General features: G+C 38.5%; 1 protein-coding gene across 1 annotated transcript; it reads left to right on the top strand.

Moving 5' to 3' along the window:
* Positions 1-1765: 1765 nt before the first annotated feature.
* LOC132060707 (uncharacterized) lies at positions 1766-2520 on the top strand. Its single transcript, XM_059453665.1, has 2 exons — positions 1766-2077; positions 2163-2520. The coding sequence occupies exons 1-2, from the start codon at positions 1860-1862 to the stop codon at positions 2449-2451; spliced, it is 507 nt and encodes a 168-aa protein (XP_059309648.1). The 5' UTR covers positions 1766-1859; the 3' UTR covers positions 2452-2520.
* The last annotated feature ends 706 nt before the right edge of the window (positions 2521-3226 follow it).

Genomic DNA, 3226 nt, shown 5'->3' with positions numbered 1-3226 from the left:
CAGGATATACAAGTCAGTATAGCGCAGTAAATGACTTAACTGAGCAGTTACAGTTAAGTCCTTTAATGCAGCTGCGTTATACAACTCAATAATTCCACTGTTTTTTCAGTAGATTCTATTGCTCATCCGTACTTAATTTCACATAAAGTTGCATGGCGCAATAATTTGTTGCGTTATATGGTACCTTTAAACTCATTCAAACCTTGTATAAAGCGGATTTTGGACGAAGGAAAACACAAATATTCATCCATCTTCTAAATGAGTAAAAAATGGAGGATGTTCCAACTATTAGGGTTTCGTTGTTTTGGGACGGAAAAATTATTTATGAGTCTAATAGTTTGTGTTACGATTCCCCCAAAATACCATGTTAGGTTTCCACTCGACCTAAAATATTCAAGAATACTCCAAGCCTTGTATAGTAGACTTAAAGTTAGTAGGCGAGAATTTGATTTAACTATGATAGCCAGATATCCAATATCTTTTTCACCGCAAGGATTAGTTAGTTATAGCGTGTGGCATATCGTAGATGATGACTCTTTGACTGATTATTTGAAGGCGCCAGATGATTATAGGGAATGTATCACTTTGAACTTCCTTGAGATGTATGTCAAGAAGGTTCCCATAAATCGTCTTGAAGTCCCGGCTAGAGCTCCTCGGGAAGCCCCGAATATAACTCGCCGGGAAGCCCCATCTAGAATTCGCCAGGAAGTTCAGCCTGAAGTCGCTGATGCGGAGCCTACTCATGTTAACGCTTATCCTGACATGAGTACTTATGAAGACATTTTGAGGAGTCAAATGTCTCTAGAAGCTTTAAACCAGTAATTTGATGGATAATGGTAAATATTCGTTATTATTATTATTATTAGTAGTAGTAGTAGTAGCAGCAGCAGCATATGGTTATTATTTGTATGGTAATAGGGATGTTGATTGTAATTTTTAGGGGTTATACACCTGATATGAATAATATCGGGTAGTCCTCTCAATCAGGATGGATGAATCAGAATGAAACATCCTCAGCCTATCTAACTATTCAAAACGATGCTCCTTCCTCAAGTTTCGGTGTAGTTGATTACTATCGGTAGGTCTACTTTTTGAACATCAATAGTATTAATTTTTGTTTAGTAGTTAAAATACTCTACTTTCTTGTGTAGGGAAATTTTACGCAAAATGAGCTCGTTGCACCAAATGTGGATCATTCCTCAAACCCATGCAATATTTATCGGTAGGTCCATTATTTTTACTTTAAATAATCTATATATTTTGATGGTTGGTAGTTAATATATTTTACTTATTTTCTGTAGGAAAAGACTTTTACTGGATGGTGTTGATTATCCGAATTATATAGAATCATCATCGAGTGATAGTGATGACATACCTAATGCGGAGGAATGAGAGGATGAAGTCTCTTTTTTAGCGAGTGAAAGTGCGGATGATATTAATCCTCAAAGTCAAGTACCACTGTTAGAAGCGATGATGCAAAGCTCGTCATACCAGGAAGTACTAAATTCGCAACACCCAGTTCACCAGCAAGAGTCGACGCCGCAAAGCCAATTCCAACAGCAAGAACCGATGCTGGAAGAAACCCCGATTCAATGGCATTCCAACGAGATTCCCTATCTTGATCATCTTCAAGGTCGCCCTGATGCCTTTGTCTTTACTAGGGATGAGGATAATATTCGTCAAAGATTGTGAAAAGAGCCAAACGATCTTGACAGCCAAACGATCTTGTAAAAGAGGATGTTCATATTGAAAAAGGCATGATATTCACCTTGAAAAAGTCATGATATTCACCTTGAAAAAGTCATTGCAAAGGGTTGTTAAGATTTTTTGCATCCAGAAGATGGGGGAGTACAAAGTTGATGATTCCACTCGAAAAAATTGGCGATTGGTCTGGCGAAAAAAATCAAGATTGTCAATGGATGCTCTGTGGTAAGGAGCCTGATGATAAGATGTGGATTATTTCAAAGTTCTACCCAAAGCATGCTTGTGATGTGGGTGAATGTGCGCATGATCATTTTAATCTAGATATCGATATGATTGTTAATGTGCTAGTTGACGACATTGCACAAAGCCCAAGGTACCCCTTTCGCTCAAGTTTATTTAAATTTTGATGTTAATATGAGGCTCCTTGTTGCTAAATGCTGATATTGAAACTTCTCCAGGTTCAAAATTAAAGACTGCATTACAGCCGTTTTGAAAGTGTATCGCAAAATCATAAGTAGGCGAAAGACATATCTTGGGCGTAGGCGTACACATGAGATTGTCTATGGTAATTGGGATAACTCTTTCAAGACGTTGCCGAGATACGTGACTGCTCTACAACACTTCAATGCTGGTACTGTTATTGAATGGAAGCTCAAGTCGAAACATGGTGTGACCGGTAATATTTTTCAGTTTGTGTTTTGTCATTCAAACCATGCATTGATGGTTTTGCTCATTGTCGGTCAGTAATCTCAATAGATGGCACACATGTGTACGGGGTATACGACAACAAGCTACTAATTGCAGTTGGAATGGATGCGAATGGGGTTGGCTTTTGCAATTGCAGCTAATGAGAGCACAGAGACATGGGGTTTGTTTTTGACCTACTTAAGGCAACACGTTATTAAGGATCGAATGGATATATATGTTATATCAGATAGAAATTCTGGCATATTGAGCAATATGTGGGACTTGCATGGGTGACGGCCGCACTTTACCCACCATCGTTATTATTTAAGGCATTTAAAGGCAAATTTTTAGAAGGTATATCGAAACCCAGCACTAAAGAATTGGATATGGGCGGCTGCAACAGAGCATCAAAAGAAGAAGTTTCATATGAGGATAGAGTTGATTAGGCGGGCGGATGAGGAAGCCTTCCACTAGTTGAATAAAATCAATAAAGATAAATGGACATTACACAAAGATGAAGGTATAAGATGGGGGATGCTAACAACAAACAGCTTTGAGTCACTCAATGGCTTGTTGAAATCTTCAGGGGGACTACCCGTTATCGCAATTATAAGAATGACTTTTATGCAAGTTGTGGAGCGGTTCGTGACCAGATCAAAGGCGACCAAAAGATTTGTGCCAGACAATCTGAACTGGATGTCAAAACCAACACAATTATTAGAGTATCACAAATTTAAGTGTCAGCAACTCTCAATGACTGAGTACAACCTGATACAGCGTATATTTGAACTCACAACAAGTGTGCACCAAGATCGTGGAGGTAACATTCACACAA

The sequence above is a fragment of the Lycium ferocissimum genome, chromosome 6 (assembly GCF_029784015.1).
Source record: "Lycium ferocissimum isolate CSIRO_LF1 chromosome 6, AGI_CSIRO_Lferr_CH_V1, whole genome shotgun sequence".
Classification (NCBI taxonomy): Eukaryota; Viridiplantae; Streptophyta; class Magnoliopsida; order Solanales; family Solanaceae; genus Lycium; species Lycium ferocissimum.
This window is presented reverse-complemented; position numbering and strand designations above follow the sequence as displayed.

Coding starts and splice junctions, on each gene's coding strand:
- LOC132060707 (XM_059453665.1), top strand. CDS start 1,860: ATGATTCCACTCGAAAAAATTGGCGATTGGTCTGGCGAAAAAAATCAA. Junction 2,078..2,162: donor GACATTGCACAAAGCCCAAG/GTACCCCTTTCG, acceptor AAACTTCTCCAG/GTTCAAAATTAAAGACTGCA.